This window comes from Podarcis melisellensis (genome assembly GCF_964234715.1).
Source record: "Podarcis melisellensis genome assembly, chromosome: 8".
Classification (NCBI taxonomy): domain Eukaryota; kingdom Metazoa; phylum Chordata; class Lepidosauria; order Squamata; family Lacertidae; genus Podarcis; species Podarcis melisellensis.
In genome coordinates, this window is record NC_138540.1 from 53,621,186 (window position 1) to 53,635,596 (window position 14,411).

Consider the following 14,411-nt stretch of genomic DNA (forward strand, 5'->3'; position numbering starts at 1 on the left):
ACTTATTAATATACAGGAGGTCTTTTGACCAAATGATGAAAAACCAAATGATTATACACATATGATGCTTACGCTTTAAAATAAAGAGGTATTCAAAGCAGGTGGGATTGCTGGACACCTGGCAGCTAACATGTGATAGTCAAACCAAAGACAACCACCCACAACCTAGGTCACCCCCAACCTCTCTCACCATCAAGGAAATACAGCAAGCAAATAATAACTCATACAAGTTATGTCAACATAAAACCCCACACACACTTTGAGTAGAACAGAAGCAGAACCACCCAACCCCACCCTACTCACCATTCCCCTCTTTCCCCCCAACCTAATACTACATGCAATGCAAATGTCTCACAACAAATGAAACGGATCTGTAGAAAACGCAATTGGAAAAAAGAGACAATGCACGTATTTTTGAAAACTAAGAAATCTTTAATATATTTAAAAATACACCATTGGACTGGTCCATCTGAACTTGTCACTGTATTTTAGAGAGTAGTTTACCACCAGTAGCCCTGTCCCTGGGATAGACTCCCATAAAAATGTCATCATTGATAGAAACTGCCACTTGGACGAAATAGGAGAAATAGTTTGGGAAGGAAAAATATGTGTGAACATCATGTGCCAGTTGGCATAAGTCTGTGCGATCTGTTTTCCACTCCTGCACTGCCTGTCTCATGAAGCCCACCAACTACATCTGTAAAATAATAAAATATTTTGTTGTTGGCGAGCATGCTGCCCTTCCCTGCGGCTCCTCTTTCAGCCTCAAGGCGGGGCCAGGCAAAGCGGCCTTCCCTTTCCCTGAGTCTCGAGGCCGAGGCCCGCCCCACAGCGAGCCAGCGCCGCCCTCCTTCCCTCCCTCCCTCGGTGCGTTCTGTGGGAAGCGCGGCGGCGGCGACTCCGCCTCCTTCCGGCTTCCTCCAGGCCAAAGCAGCAGCTGCAGCCGCTACCGCCGCAGGTTCCTCTCCATTTCGCCCGCTCCGCCATGGCGCTCCTTCACTCCGCCGCCGCTGGCAGCCGCCTCCTGCTCCTCTCGCCGCCCTGTGTGGCCTCCCTCGCCGCCCGAGCCAGGTAACGCGCGCCGCGGGGCGGGAAGGCCTCGACTGGCTACATCCATGCACCTCTCCGACCCGACACGTGTCGCGCTCCCGCCGCCAGAGTGCCTTCGAAGGCAGCTCGAGCCTCCGTCGTGTGCGGACGCTCTCGACTCGTGTCAGGACGGGGACATGTGTGAATGGGGCCTGAGGGCCGGAAACCCCGGCGTGTTGGACGAGAGAGGGAGTTGGCGGGTCAGTGCAGTGGCGTAGCGTTGCGGGGGGGGCGCGCTCGCACTCGCAGCTCTCTGCCCCTACCTGGGTTAGGGGGCGCAAATTACTTGCCTTGCCCCGGGTGCTGACAACCCACGCTACGCCACTGGGTCAGGGCATCGGCCCGGCCAGTGTTGCAAGCGCGAAAAGGCGATTCGGTGAGGAGAGCACCCCTCCACCTTTATGTCCTTTGGCAGGGCCCGTCGCTCGCGTTTGGTGCACGCGGCCGGCTGGGGAGATGGTCCGCAGCCTTGATTGGCTGCGATGAAGGGCGGGAACACAGGGGCTTCCTCGGATTGGCTGGAAGACGGTGGCGTTGGCCTTGGACTTGAGTGCCCTTGGAGAGGGTTTGGAGGGCGGTGGGAAGGGACAGAGACTGCAAAAATAAACCCGCTACTCTCCAGGCCTGTGTATATGTAATACACGAGCTACAATTCTGCCCACATTTACCTAGGAGTAAGCCCCGTTGGATTCACTGCGACGTCCCTGCTTAAGAATGTGCTTTGGTTGCCTTAAATGAATCCCATGGGCCAAAGTTCCAAGTTCATCTGGCCTGGAGAGATTCTGGCAACTGAAACTGCATTAACTCCTCTCTTCCCACCCACCCCTTTGAAGTTTTCAATTGACTCTGCACTTTTGATTTCAACGTGTGTTTATTATTATCTTATTTATGGCCATGCAGTTGGAAATCTTTCTCCTCTGGTGACCCCTTTACTGGTAATAGATGATATTGTTAGTAATGATACCTGATGGTTCAGGGTGGTAAAAAGAAAAGGGGGGGTCTGAGGAGCTCCAGAAGGGTGAATAAGGTGTTAAAACGGCCGCCTAAGCAAGTTTAAAGTGATGCGCTCAGGGGCAGAAAAGAAAATCCCAGCTTCACTTTGGGAACTTTCACCCTTGACACTTATACCACCATGATAGCGACATAATCTTTGCCTATTTGTCCTTTAACATCCTTAAGAAGATTTGGCTGTAACTCATAGCCAGTGATACCTTTAATTCCTGAAATTATCTTTTAAGATGCTTGCGACTGAGGTATGTCTTTCTTTCTGTTTAATAGAACAGCAGCAGGGGTATGTGTGTGTTCAAGCTGTGGCATGGCTGTCCAGTCAGTAATCTCACCCTTTTAAAAACACACATACCTCTTGCAACAGGCATGTTTCCTCCCACAACAATGGTTTTATGGTTTCACTCAAAGCAAGAAAATAACAATATCCCAGCTGAATCACTTATGCATTTACACTTTCTGCATGTAGAAGGGCTGCAGCCACACTACTGAGGCTATTTCTAGTGGCCTTCACTTGGACATCACATAAGAATAGCCTGCTGGATCAGGCCAATGGCCCATCTAGTCCAGCAACCTGTTTGTGCAGCGTCAAACCATGGATCTCAAGTACATTTGTCTTTGCTCTGCCAATTCCCCCCAGAAAATCAGAACAAACGATAGTCCACTGAAAACCTTATTGCTGTTTGTTCCAGTTTAGCGGTAGATCCTGGGAAAGCAGTGGGGCAATCAGAAGTACAATATGGGTGAGCCCTTAGTTACTGCAGGAAGATCAGGGATATTTGCATGCCAAGAAAGCAATAACAGTGAATGCTTGTGCTGTTTTGTTCTCATGGGTCTAAATGGCAGTCTTCTTAACACTGTGCTGTGACATAGAATCATAGAGTTGCAAGGGACCACAAGGGTCATCTAGTTCAACCCCCTGCAGTACAGGAATCTTGCCCAACATGGGGCTCAACCGGGGGCAATGAAGAAGATGAACGGGAGGGGGCTGTGGGGAGTGAAAAGGGGTCAGGTAGTAGGCAAGAGAGGCCTGAAGGGGGGCTGCTTGGGTGTCCCCCACAGAAAAGGGTCAGGGGCTGCGAAGGGGAGGGTCAAGGGCTGCCAAATGTGGGCCGTGGGCTACAGGCCCAGAAGCATGGCAGTTGTAAAGGAGTATTAGTGAACAGAAGGCTTCTTCAGCACTAAAGGACACCTACTTAATAATGTGAGAATAAGGCACAGATACTTAATGCAATGAAAACTGAAGCCCTCTACACTTTTAAAAAATGTGTATCCCTCATGAATTATTAAAATCATTCACATAATACCTTTACAAAGTTATCAAGTTGGCATACAACATGATATGATAATCCATTAAAACACATTAAACACCATTATAAAAAGTTATAGCTGTCATATCCAAAAAACAGTAAAATCTGGTATAATTTATCAAAGGCCCTGAAAGGCCTGAGTGAACAGGTATGTTATTGAGTTACTAGTGAAGTTTGTGCCTTATGCTCAGTTAGCATGTGCTTAGACCTTTCATACCCTCCTATTACAACATATAATTGCAACTGTTCTCACCAACAAGGACAGCTTTGCCCAGTTCTGCATGCCAGGCTTGCTTTGGGGTTTGATTTTTTTCCTCGCAACCAGCTGCCCACAATTTTGGGCTGGGGGGGACGCTCTCAGGCAGTAGCAGTTGGAATGTACAACGAAATACATCTCTCTGAGCAAGAGCTTCAGGTGAAGAGCAGATACCAGGAGCAGCACAGCTGACAAAAAGAGTCAGCCTAATCCTAAACAGCAGCGACCGGGACAAGGAACATCTGGACCAAGGCTCTTAGTGTGCCAGTTGGCAAGAGGTCAGGAGCTCCTGTTCAGAGCAAATCCCAGCAGAGCAGCCTCACATAAATGCCTTAACATGTCTCCATTTTGTGTGAGGCGTCTCCATTTTTCACAATGAAATTCAGACAGAGAGGAACATGTCACAACACATTCTCCCGCATCAGCCTGTCCTGCACAAGGAGGGCATCCTAGCAACACCCTTCTTCAATCACTAGCAGGAAAAAAAGCAATCATTCGCCTAGGCTTTTAAAAACATTTTTACTACCTTAAAAAATACTTTTAAAGACTTAATTGAGCTTTTATCCACTAGCTGTTTTGAGTATATTTTGTTTATTTTTTGTAAACTGCCTGGAAATATTTGATAAATGTTCTACAGAAATAGGTTAAGCGCATTCATACAATGTAAATGAGGCACAAGACCTGAAGTGTGTGAATTTGCTTGGGTCTCATCCAAAACAGCTTATATGTAGAGTCATTTTTACATGGTAAAAAGAACAAGAAATCGGTTTCATGGAAGACATTTGAAACACAGTATGGCTGCAAATGTCTTCTAGTCTGCAGCTAAATGGACGGACGTTGACTGACCATGCCTCATTTCCCTGTAAGGGAATGGAGCTCTGAACAGAAACAAACACTTTGCATTGATGTTGCAGCTCTTGGTGGGCTAATGTGGAGATGGGACCCCCTGATCCTATTCTGGGAGTGACTGAAGCCTTCAAGCGAGACACCAGCAGCAAGAAGATGAACCTGGGAGTCGGAGCTTACCGAGATGACAATGGGAAGCCATACGTCTTGAACTGTGTCCGCAAAGTAAGCAAAAGCGCCAGCTCCCACACATTAAAAGCATGTGTAGGATTGTGTGGATGTGGCTGTGTGTGGCAGCCAGACGAGCCTATGGGCAGTCATGGGAGCCAGGTTCTAGCCACTAGGGTTGTGTGAGCGGCTTAGCTGCTTCCTACTCATTTCAGATGTCTGAACAAAACAAAGAGCCAGGTCTCTTCTCCATCCAGTAGCTGCCTGAGATGCGTTTGGAACCATCCCAGTGTGGCCAAGTGTCTTCATGGTGGTGGGGAGACACAAAATTTTGGCTTTGTGAAGTAGCTGGAGGGTGGCAATAGGCGAACTGAACTATTTAGGTAGGAATTGAGTCTTGTGCAGGCCGAGAGGCCATATAGCTGCCACAAGCAGAAAAGGGAAGATTGAGACTGAAGAGGGGGTTGGAGAGAATTTGCAGCTGCTTGGCCTTTTCTGCATTGGGAATCTAAGTAGCAAGCAAGCAGTGGCAGCTGGGAGGTGTGAAGGCACCATCTGCAAAGATATTGAAGGAGCAACAAAGGCAGGTCTGAGTAGATGAATGAGGAATGGGTTGGGGGCTCTTGATGCTAGATGTTGAGTAGCTTTGCTAAAGCTCCTGGGTTCCCACTTAACTCACTTGTCAGTTCTTTCTGTGAAACAAGGATAATCCTGCAAAGGGATGTGTGCTCGCGTCCCTTTAGTTATTTGGGTGTGTAATCTAGGAGTGATAAATTAGGTGAATGGAAGTTGCCTCTCCTCTTAACCTATGGAGGAAACAAATAAGAAAATGCAATCTGTTCTCTCTAGGCAGAAGCCGAGATAGCTGCAAAGAAGTTGGACAAGGAATACTTGCCAATTGCTGGCCTGGCAGAGTTCAACAAGGCGTCAGCTGAGCTGGCTTTGGGAGAGACACATGAGGTTATTCAGAGTGGCCGGGTAAGGAGCCAAGGTTATCAAGTACATTCATTAATACTGTATTCAAGTAATGGATTCCTGCACTGGGGGCATTGACACTTTTCACCTATAGGGAACCTTTTCCAGATTGACATATGCTAAGTACCCACTGAATGCTGTGTAGGATTCCAAGATGGGCAGTTTGTTAACATAGAACACTGGCTGGGGCTCACCATCCCCCTTGCAAATGTAGTGTTCTCATGGATCGTAGCCCAATTCCATCCTGTTTCACTTCTGACCTTTCTCATTGAGGAATGCCCGATAACATTCTGGGGAACTGCAGGATTCCTCAAAATACAGTTTGAAAAGTCAGTGCCAAAGAAACTTGTAGCACTTGAGAACAGATGTCCCCTGTGATTAGTGGGGTTCGTTTTAGAGTTACTGTAAGGATCTGGAAATGCAAGCAACACCACATTTTATTCTAGAGCCTATGATAGATCCTAGTCCAGAATTTGACTCCTTCCTTTAAAACAAGATTCTAATCTCATGGCTGTGAACATGTTAGATGTGTGTTGTGTCTTCTGAAACCAAAAAGAGCCAGTCTGTGCCAAAAATTCCTTCCCTAGGATCCATATTTCTATGGGTCCTCTGTGTTGTTTTGGCCCCAACTTATCTTTTTCTTTGGACATGCCAAAGTTTGAACTTCCTTGCTGCTGGGAAAAACCAGCTAAGAGGAAGGCTCTTTTGAGTATATCACTCAGATGAGCCACTGGAATAAATGTTTTCTCGTTGTTCAAGTGTTGGCATGTCCTTCAATCTTAACAGATAGTGTTGCCTTTTTTCAAGCATTGAGAAATGCTTTATTCCTCCTTGTTACTCTTTCTCTTTCAGTTCTTGGGCAGGTAGGATTGTTGACCAGTATTGCACACAGCTGTCTTTTCCTCTTGCTCTTACAGTCATGTTTCAAGGGCTTCACCTGTAAAATAGGCAGATTATGAGGCACACTGAGCTCCAGCTATCATTGGAGTGTTTACCTGTTGTATTTTGTGGGCGTGTCGTCTGGAGATGTCTCACGTGCCTGTTCATTGTTCTTTCAGTATGTCACTGTGCAGACAATTTCTGGAACAGGATCTTTAAGAGTTGGTGCCAACTTCTTGGTAAGTGCTTCTGTAATCTAACAACATAAACATGAGGAGATGGTTGGATACAGTTTTTCCACATCTCTTGAAGGAGCTGTGGTCTCTGGCTTTGAAACTATGATTCAAGCACACCCTGTCTCCTCTTCTTCATACAGCAACGGTTCTTCAAGTCCAGCCGCGACGTGTACCTCCCCAAACCATCCTGGGGGAATCACACCCCCATCTTCAGAGATGCTGGGTTGCAACTGCAAAGCTATCGGTACTATGAGCCCAAAACCTGTGGCTTTGACTTCGCTGGAGCTTTGGATGACATCTCTGTAAGTTGACAGCTGAGGGTGAGCTAATGGGGATGTGTAGGTCATGGAGAGTTTGGGCGTGGCTTGTTTGAATGGTGAGCAAGGACAGATACAGCCAGGAGGGTTTAGATACTAGGCCCCGTATGATGTTTTGGAGTAACAGGTCTTGGGAATCTAAACTTAAGAGAATAACTGCGTTGGTTGCAAAAGTAAGTCTTGCAGTACCTTTAAAACCCAATACCATCATGGAAGGAGCTGTTATAGGAGACAACCTGTTTAATCAGAATCATGAAAAGAGTGGACATGCAAACATGGGTTGGAGAGAGACACTTGCCCACTTTCTGTCTTGTGAAGTGGAACTGGCAATTCTTGCCATCCATTACAGATGAAGATTCTTCTGGTCACGCTGTATGTGATGGAACACGTCTTCTCATACCAGCCAGCCCAAGCTCTGAGACTGGGCTGGAGACAGGGCTGCTTGTGGTACCACCAATGGATGTATCTCACTGTATAGTGATTGGCCGCCTCTCTAGAGGCATCTCAGCTGTGGAGTTCCCTTCCTCTGGAGCCATGGATGGTCATGACTTTAAGGAGTTCAGCCACTTAGTGAAATCTTGCTGCTTTTCTCTGCCTTTTGGAGGCTCTTGTTAGATGGGTTTTGAGCCTTGAGTCTGTTTATTATTATTCTGTTGGTGTGCGTGTGTGTTGTCGGTTTTATTATTGATAGTTCATTGTTTTGTGGCATGTGGCTTTTAATGATGGCTCCATTCGCTATGGAAATTGCTTTGAGGTCACTTGGTATATAAATGGACTAAGCAAAGAGTAACGGCTCATTTTTCTCACACCCTTTTTATTAAAGAAAATCCCGGAAAAGAGTATTGTTCTCTTCCATGCCTGCGCTCACAACCCAACTGGAGTAGACCCTCGGCCAGAGCAGTGGAAGGAGCTGGCAGCAGTAGTGAAGGTGAGGAGGGCCGTGGTACCAAGAGAGCAGGCGGCTGAGGGATGAACTTCCCTGTGTGGAGAAGGAGCAGGTCTGCTTGCCTGTTTGGAAGGACACACCCTGGGAGGAGATCTCAGCTGGGCAAGAGATGTGTGTAACTCCTGTGAAAACCAAAAAACTGTCTGAATGGGCACTGTCGCCTCCCAATTATTGTTGTTGTTACCTCATTGTTTCTGTATGATGTGATGCTCCTCTGCTGTGTGACCTGTTCCATTTACCATAGCTGCCCTTAGGAAGAAGTGTTGTCATTTTTAAGCTGAGCTGGCCTCTGTTCTTTCGCAGAAAAGGAACCTCTTTACCTTTTTCGACATGGCCTACCAAGGCTTTGCCAGCGGTGACATAAACAAAGACGCCTGGGCTGTCCGCCACTTCATTGAACAAGGCATTAATGTTGTGCTGTCCCAGTCATATGCAAAGAACATGGGCCTGTATGGTAAGCCCCTAAATCCAGGGTCTGTTGCCATCTCCGTGGGTGGGAAAAGCTGCTCAAGGGATTAAGCAATTTGCTAGCTGCTTTCACTTTCCAGTATATGGGTGAAAGGTCTACGCAGGACTAGAGGCAAGAGAAAGCCCTGCTGTTCGGTTGAGTTTGCATTTTGGACCACAATCCTGTTTTAGAGATGGTCCCAGGTTAGAAATGGAAAGGCAGTGGCACTGGGGAAATGCTTGTGAGGCTCTTAATAGAGAAAGCAAGCCAAGAACTCTGTTTATGATTGAAGAGAGGTGGCTGTGATGTGGAGTCACAATTCTGTCACAGGAGAACATGAATTTCTGTAATCATCCAATTTGTATAAAGATGCATTCTTTGTGCAACTACACAGTGCCTTTGGGGACTCCACATGATAGGAGCATCAAGGAGGGCAGTTCTAGGGGCTGATAATTGTTTGGGGAGGGCAGATCTGCTCCTTGCCTGGCTAGAAGCCCCTTTAGCCTTGAATCTACTTTCTGAGTGCCTCTCTATTGAGTCACAAGGTGTTAACCCTACCCCTTTAAAAAGTAAATCTAGGGATAAAGAAATCCCCATTCCTTCCAGATACAGGTATGGTGCTATAAAATCAGATTGTACTGCTCTAGTTTCTTAGTCTGTGTTTGAGCTAGCTGCCATCCAGAGGGCTGATGATTTCTTCTTTCAGGCAGAGGAGACAGGGCTGGAAGGAAGGACTGAGGCTGATAAAAGGAGGGGGATAGAAGGAGAGCTCCAGGTGGCATTTGTGTGCCTCTTCCAAACAACAGCACAAGTGCACAGCCAGACCAGCGTGGCTGAGCAGAGCCACAGAGGGAGACACAACTGCACTGCAATCTGGTCTTTGTTTTCCAGGGGAGCGTGTGGGGGCCTTCACGGTGGTTTGCCATGACTCCGATGAGGCCAAGAGAGTGGAATCGCAGCTGAAGATTCTGATCCGCCCCATGTACTCCAACCCTCCCCTTAATGGGGCTCGGATAGCCTCCACCATCCTGAATAACCCCGGCCTGCGAAAGGAATGGTAAGGCTGACTATGTGCAGTTAGCAGATGAACAGAAAAGGGCAGGGGGACAGCCAACCCTGGATGGCTTTTAAGGACAGTTGATTGTGGGGCTGCAACAACGAACCAGAGGAGTCCTTCAAATTGGAGGGCAACACTTTAAGCAAGTTTAGTCTGCTCAACCTTGTTCTTGGTTGATGCCAAATCTGCAGCAAAGGCAGAAGGGCTGTGGCTGTTCCTTTCTGTAGCAGGCAGGTGGCTGGGCTAAAAAAACAAAAAAGAAAATCAACCTGCGGTTTCTTAAAGCTGTTTTGGAGGCAGGACTGTGCAAACCTATTATGCTTTTCCATGGACATAAACCCCATCAGGGCACAAGGCATGGTTTAGCCTCCTAGATTATTCCTTTGGCTGCTCCCCCAACCCCACCACCCTCTGTCTCTCGCCTTGTATTGACTCCACATTTGCCTCCTTCCCTGGCACAGGCTGGTAGAGGTGAAGGGTATGGCTGACCGAATCATTGGCATGCGCACCCAGCTAGTGGCAAACCTGAAGAAAGAAGGCTCCCCTCATAACTGGCAGCACATCACTGACCAGATCGGCATGTTCTGCTTCACAGGACTGAAACCCGAACAGGTGGGTGAAGGAATGAGTCTGAACCAAACTTGCTAACCATTCTGTATTGGGATTTGATTTGCTTGGTTTTCCCCTTACATAGATGGGCTCAAAGCACCTCAAACACCAGAACAGCCATATAGAATTAGTCTTTGATGCACACCAGGAAAAGGCCAGAACATGATTAGTGTGGCTGCATTTTAATTCTCTGAAGAATTTAGAATGTCTTCCATTATTTAATTGGTGGCTGAGGGAAGTGGGGCTGGGCTGGAAGTGGGAGCTATGTAGGAAGCCGGCAGCTGCTACTACTTTGGGAATGGCAGCATGTGGATCCCTCATTGATGATAAAAAGCACTTTGCTGGGCTGGTGGTGTGGAAAGGGATTGTTAAAAAACATGAAGCACAGTGTTAGTTGCATTGAAGTGAGATGTGGCAGCAGCCGACTTGAGTAGGTATCAAGCAGCCTGGCTGGGCTGCTGTTTGCTGAAGAGCGTTCACTTGAAGATCTAGGAAGTTGCTTCGCTGTCCTCCAGGTTGCAAGTTGGCCCTGGTAGGTGGTAGCAAACAGACGTGCCTGGCCTTGGGAAGCTGCCTGAGTCGATCCCTTCCTGAAGTAGAATCTTTCCTGTGCTTTGCTTTCCAGGTGGAGCGGCTCACCAAGGAGTTCTCTGTCTACATGACCAAGGATGGCCGCATCTCTGTTGCCGGAGTCACTTCTGGCAACGTGGCTTACCTGGCCCATGCCATCCACCAAGTCTCCAAGTAAAGCAAAGGCAGAAATGGGTGGACTGACCGGCCTTCCCTTCCGTGCTCTCTGGACATTTTGACTCAGCAGAGGGTGGGTGAGAGAGGAGGAGATGGCGGCAGCATCAGCAAGCAAAACGGTTCTTTCCACAACACTTCAACGTCATTTGAATGTATCTCTGTAGCGGCAAGGCCTCCTCAGCCCTCCCTACTCACACTGCTTGGCTCTAGGCAGAGCTGTTGACATGTGTTCTGCTCCTCCCTCCAGAAGTAGCCACTTTACCAAAAATGGATCCTTGAATCCTTCAAGAGTTTGTGGCGGATTTGATGCAAATGCTTTAGTGAATGTTTGCCTGCCAGCATTTTGTGTGTGGTGGCCTCATCATATGAGTGTCAGGACAGGGGTGGGGCCTTGCAGACTACAACTCCCACCATCCTTGTCCATTGGCTGTGCTGGCTAGGGCTGATGGGTGTTGAAGGGCTGCAGCTTCCCTGCCCCTGAGCCAGGGTTCTGGATGACGAGCCTTTCCTTGTCTGCCCTTTTGGACTTGGATCGGGGAGTTCTGCAGAGCCCACCTCTGGTTTCACAAGAGGCTTTCTCCCCAGGGATCCTCTTCTTGCCCAGTTCTTCCAAGGAAAGGCAAGCAGGGGTATTCCGGGGTGAGCATTTCTTTCCATTGGCTCTTGGCTTTCTAGTTCTCCTTTTTCTCAAAAAATAAATAAAAATCACTTGAAATCAGCCTGCTTTAAATGGACCCCAAGTCCCTGGCACACTCCGGGAATTTGTGTAATGAAGCTTGAAAGAGAAATTACTTCCTCTTTTTCTTCTTCCTTGCCAAAAAGCTCATTGTTTCCATGCATAGACAGTTTATAAAGCTGACTCATAAGTTTGTTTCACTATCAAATAAAAGGCAGATAATAGAACAATCTTTTAACTCTTCTCTGGCATCTTTGATCAGCAAAAGGGCAACAAATTAAACTGTGTTTCTTTTAATTTTTGGTCATGGGAAGCCCTGCTGGGCCCTTGCTCATTCTCTCCAAAATCCTTTCTCACAATGCTTTGTAATCCTTTTCAATCCTTTGTAATCCTTAAATGGGACTAAAGCTCAGTTATGAATTTGGAATAGCTTCCCCCACTCCACCCCCAACCCAGGAAATGTAACTGCTCTTAAAGTGCAACTTAACTTTGGCCGTTTTTAGTTTCCTCTCTGTTCTTGCCACTCACATGTGCTCAGGATATCTACCACCTGAGCCAAGAGATCCACTGCAATTGAATCACAGCTCACTAGGCATGTAAGTAGGGCAAGATAAACTCTTCAGTGTGTTCAAACAACTTAATATGGAAAACATTTTTGTCTGTGAAGCATTTTTCTCATGGAACTGATTCACTCTTCTCCCTCCCCCTGCAAAGTGGAAAGAAGGGGGCAGGTCAAACCCATGGGGAAACTTTCCAGATCTCTTGTCTGTGTGTGTGAGCGACAGAGATAAGTTCTTCAGCTTTGGCAATTATACAAGAAGCAGATACCATGAACAGTTGAGCCTCCCTCTCTGGCCAGAAGTTGATTGTCTGGAGCTACAAAACATGTACCTTGCTGTCTACCCACTGCCTCTGTTGTGAAAAGGCAGTTGAGTATTTAATGCATTGTGTGTGTCTCCTTTATGTTGTGTGAACAACTTTAGGCCAGGCCTTAAGCCCCATCTCTGTGTTAGCTGAGTTTCAAAGTATGCGTATTGAATGAGGAAGGGCTGAGAGGTCAAGAAGAGCTGTTGCCACAGCGTGAAAAAGCCTCAGGCTGGTGGCTTGCCTTTGCACCCAGTGGCCATAGCTACACATGTGGAGCTGCCTCTAGGGGGCAGAAGTGAACCTGTTTGTCCGTTACTTTCAGATACTACCACCTGCTGCTGCTTTCCCCCTTGTTTGGGGTATGTGCGCTTGTCCTGTCTGCCCTTAACCAGTCTGTTTAGGGTGCTTAGCTATGAGTTTCATTTGTGTGAATAGCAGAGCTAAAGGCTGTGTTTGAGCTTGCAGGTTTTCCTGTAATTCTCACATGACAGAAGAGAACAGCATTTTTCTTCTGTCAGTAGCCTTTGTGGTCCTCCTATTTCAGCTTGTTTCGGCAGGAGAGTCAAGACAGCCCAACTCCCAAAGCTTCTTTTTGATTCTCCCACACTTCATGCTGCTGTTGTACACTGAAAGATTTGACTTAGAGGATAGTCCTCATTTTTCTGTGCTGTGGTTTTAGGCCTCTTCTTCTCTGATTACTGTCTCCAATGCTCCGTCCTCTCACTAGAGAATATTCTGCTGTTCAGTAATAAATCATGTTGCCCTTTATGCAGCCTGTCATTTCTGTTAAAAAATTTAAGCTGCTGTACATCTGAGCGTTACAAATCTGAGGCTTTTATTTATGATGAATTCTGCTCAGGCCTGCATCCTACTACTCTAAATCAAGCCTTCTGTAACCTGGTGTGCCCTCCAGCACTTTCAGAGCTCAACTCTGATCAGCCCCAATATCCAATGAAGTAACTATTCTACCAACTGGATCAGCCCCAAGGTAACCACACATTGCAGAAATCTGGCTGTGAGGTTTCCACAGTTAAAGCAACTTTCTGTGTTGCAACATGACAGTGAATAACCAAGGCTGCGTGGTGGGCCTTGCGCTGACACTTTCATCCTGTTCAGAATGATCCTGGTGGAGGCACAATGGAGTCAGCCTGGTGTGGGGAAGAGTGTACCTTACTGCTATTATGGGGAGTGGTGGTGAGGTACGTGAGCACTTCTACCCATAGCAGTAGCATCCTGGTAAATGGGGAGTGAGGAGTAACATGGGGAATGAGGTCTATTCTATTTGGCTTGTTCCTGCTCTGCATTAACCAGACCATCTCTTGGCTATGCTAGAGTGTGATGAAGAGATGCTGGGCAGTCTTTACACCAGGCAGATTCTGAAGTAACAAGAGCATGTTCATGCTCTGATGTTAATAGTGGCTATATTTTCCCCTCTTATTCCTACATTGTATAAGATGTTTCTAGATCTGAATACCATATTGGATTAGTTTGACAAGAGTACCTACCTTGTCCTACTTACCAGTGCTGGGTCAGACTTTGCGTTGTCCTTTCTCACGAGCATATAGGAAAATTAGAGCCATTTTGCCTATTTGTCCAAAGCCGCCTAAGCTTCCTTTTTTTTTGTATCCCAGCAGAAGTGGGGTGAGTGGAGGACAAGGGCAGCTTTCTGAACTTGGCTCTGTAGAGAAAGGCAGAAGCAGAACTTTCTGAGGAAGGAGGGAGCCATTATTCCTTTGTCCAGCTACAGGTTTCACTTCAGCCTCCCCATCACAAATGGAAGGTACAGATGGGATCAAAATAGTGATAATAACATTATTATTATAACCCTCCCTCTGTGCTGTTTTTTTTATTATTATCTGCTTCTGCTGTTCTTCATTGCTTCCAGCATCTTCCCCAACCTGGCTACTTCAGTTTGCAATGCTGCATAGCAGGAGTTTCCAAACTGCTCCATTGACCACCAGTGGTCTGCAAGCTTCATTC

General features: G+C 47.1%; 1 protein-coding gene across 1 annotated transcript; it reads left to right on the top strand.

Annotated features, from left to right (window-relative positions):
• The first annotated feature begins 894 nt into the window (after window positions 1-894).
• GOT2 (glutamic-oxaloacetic transaminase 2) lies at window positions 895-11,794 on the top strand. The gene is made up of 10 exons (XM_081923040.1): window positions 895-1,071; window positions 4,575-4,731; window positions 5,524-5,652; window positions 6,708-6,767; window positions 6,905-7,066; window positions 7,905-8,009; window positions 8,331-8,481; window positions 9,367-9,532; window positions 9,994-10,144; window positions 10,767-11,794. The coding sequence occupies exons 1-10, from the start codon at window positions 986-988 to the stop codon at window positions 10,887-10,889; spliced, it is 1,290 nt and encodes a 429-aa protein (XP_081779166.1). The 5' UTR covers window positions 895-985; the 3' UTR covers window positions 10,890-11,794.
• The last annotated feature ends 2,617 nt before the right edge of the window (window positions 11,795-14,411 follow it).

Excerpts from the sequence above, each read along its gene's own strand:
- GOT2 (XM_081923040.1), top strand. The coding sequence starts at position 986 with ATGGCGCTCCTTCACTCCGCCGCCGCTGGCAGCCGCCTCCTGCTCCTC. Across the intron at positions 7,067-7,904 it reads GAGCTTTGGATGACATCTCT|AAAATCCCGGAAAAGAGTAT; the intron begins GTAAGTTGACAG and ends TTTTTATTAAAG. Across the intron at positions 8,482-9,366 it reads AAAGAACATGGGCCTGTATG|GGGAGCGTGTGGGGGCCTTC; the intron begins GTAAGCCCCTAA and ends TTTGTTTTCCAG.